We start from the raw sequence: 2,146 nt of genomic DNA, 5'->3' as shown, positions 1-2,146 counted from the left end.
CTTGAGGGTCGTCTAGGGGACGCCTCTCTTCTGGAGTCGGTACAGACTTGGATGCCATCTCTGAAGTACTCTCCCCACAGACGGCGCCAAATGTTTCGGGGTTTTCTGATGTCCTGCGGGAGAGTTACAATTCCGAGACTGGAACCGGACGCCTGTACCTGCAAAATAACGGAGACTCCTGAGAGCTCCGCCTCCAACGGTCAAGTTAGTACCTGATTAAGGAGTAATCAATACAGAAATTAAGGTAATGAGATCTCTCTAGGTGAGAGTGCTTAGTGTTGGTAATTTGCGTTGTTAGCGAGATTAGCCGGTTGTTAATAACTCTGTTCTTCTCTGCTTGATCTCTTGATTATTCGATCCCTTGATTAATGAGGATTAATCGAGTATTTATAGCCTTGAGAAGCGTGCAACTCTCTAGGTTTAAGGTAAACCTAGGGCTGACCGGGCCTCTAGACTGGACTGGGCCTTGATGGCCGGTTTTCCCATTTGGCATGGGTGGACACGTGGCGTGTCTATAGTGGTCCGTAGAGGACGTATCTGTGACTGACACGTGGCAGGCTCCTGTTGTCCTTCGTGAAGGACACGTGGCGGAACCTGGTTGGTCCACTTGTCAGAAGGTGATTGGTGGATAAAAACCCCCTAATCAGTTTCAATCGTTGATTTAGTACCAATTTACTAATGCAGTCGTCCTAAGGTAGCACGGAAATGGAAAACGTAAATACTGGCTTTAGACGGCGATCACCGATTAATAGAGTATAAAATATATTATTGAGTTTCAACCATCAGCTTAATCTTTTGGTTGAGTTGCTCTCTGACAACGATAGGCAACTCACATATCTTTTTCTTTAACGTGTCTTGAGGAATGATGATGAGTTGAAGAATCATCATCTTGCAAACTTGTTCTACTAAACCTCTTCATAAAATCCTTAAAAAACACAAGAAATATTAACCCGTTACACACGGAATTAAACAACCATGCTCCTATACCGTTACACCCTCCTTTATTAACACTATACAAGTGCAACAATAACACTCCAACGTGGCAAACTAAGTTGCAAACCAACAACACAACTTGACAGTTTACAAGAAACAGAAACCTAGGTTTTGGAAAACCAACAGCAACGCAAAACCTGTATCCATAAACGACACCGTATAGCAAGGTCAAGAGAAGTATTGCGAGCACTTGAAAAGATTGAGAGAATTCGAGCCATAGGAAGGACATGAGCAAAAGAGAGGACTGGTTCAAGACGTGGAAGAACGAAACACGACGACGTTTAAGGATTTTGAGGAAGGTCCGGGGGAGGTGAAGGAAGAGACGAGAGAGGTAGAATGTGTAGGACCAAAAGAAGACACGGCCCGTGGGACGAGTCCCCGGTGGGAAGCAAAGGAGCCATTTAATAGGGCTGGTTTGGAGGTGGGTGGAACGCCAAAGCCAACGCGTGTTGTCGTGGATTTCAGCAGTAGTGGAAAGGAGAGTTCCTGCGAAGATGGTGATGGAAAGGAGTGAGACTAGGAGGTTGTGGATGGCGGGGATGGGGCCGAGGGGGATGTAGAAGCGACGGCGGTTCGGGAGCAGGAGGGTGAGGGTGTGGTGGAGAAAGAGGGACAAGAGGGTGTAGGAAGTTAATGTAACGACTAGAAAGTACCAAGTTGAGAACCATGTTTGTGTTGGACTCCAACGGAAGTTTATTATTGTAGGGTGTTGAGAGAAGTAATATTTTAGGTTTTGCATGGTTCATATATTCATAGAAAATAGAATGTATTAATATTACTATGTGCCATTTAAAATGGAAGGTTTTAATATAAAGTTGATTGTTCAACGTTGGATTTCATGGGTTAGAACTTTTGTTAGGCTTGTAATTATAAGTCAATGGTATTGTTCTTTCTTCTAGAATAAAAGTTCATTAATTTGATCCTTTTTGCACCACAAACAAGACTTTTCTCTTAGTTCAACTTTGACATTTCATGCTTCGTACTTCCAGAATTTTGTGAGATTATTTACTTAATTACTTCTTAATAGTATTTGTTGAACACTTGCATGTTCTCTTTAGCTAATTTCAGTTTAGCTTAGTTCAATTCAATTCAGTTCAGCTCCAATCAATTCAGTAGTTCAATTCAGTTCAGTTCAGCTCCTAATTTCCTTCTC

General features: G+C 42.7%; 1 protein-coding gene across 1 annotated transcript; it reads right to left on the bottom strand.

Annotated features, from left to right (window-relative positions):
* Positions 1-678: 678 nt before the first annotated feature.
* On the bottom strand, positions 679-1,857 carry LOC110690185 (elongation of fatty acids protein 3-like). Its single transcript, XM_021867019.1, has one exon. The coding sequence runs from the start codon at positions 1,730-1,732 to the stop codon at positions 830-832; it is 903 nt and encodes a 300-aa protein (XP_021722711.1). The 5' UTR covers positions 1,733-1,857; the 3' UTR covers positions 679-829.
* Positions 1,858-2,146: the final 289 nt, after the last annotated feature.

This window comes from Chenopodium quinoa, unplaced genomic scaffold, assembly GCF_001683475.1.
Source record: "Chenopodium quinoa cultivar QQ74 unplaced genomic scaffold, ASM168347v1, whole genome shotgun sequence".
In the NCBI taxonomy this organism is placed as follows: Eukaryota; Viridiplantae; Streptophyta; class Magnoliopsida; order Caryophyllales; family Amaranthaceae; genus Chenopodium; species Chenopodium quinoa.
This window is presented reverse-complemented; position numbering and strand designations above follow the sequence as displayed.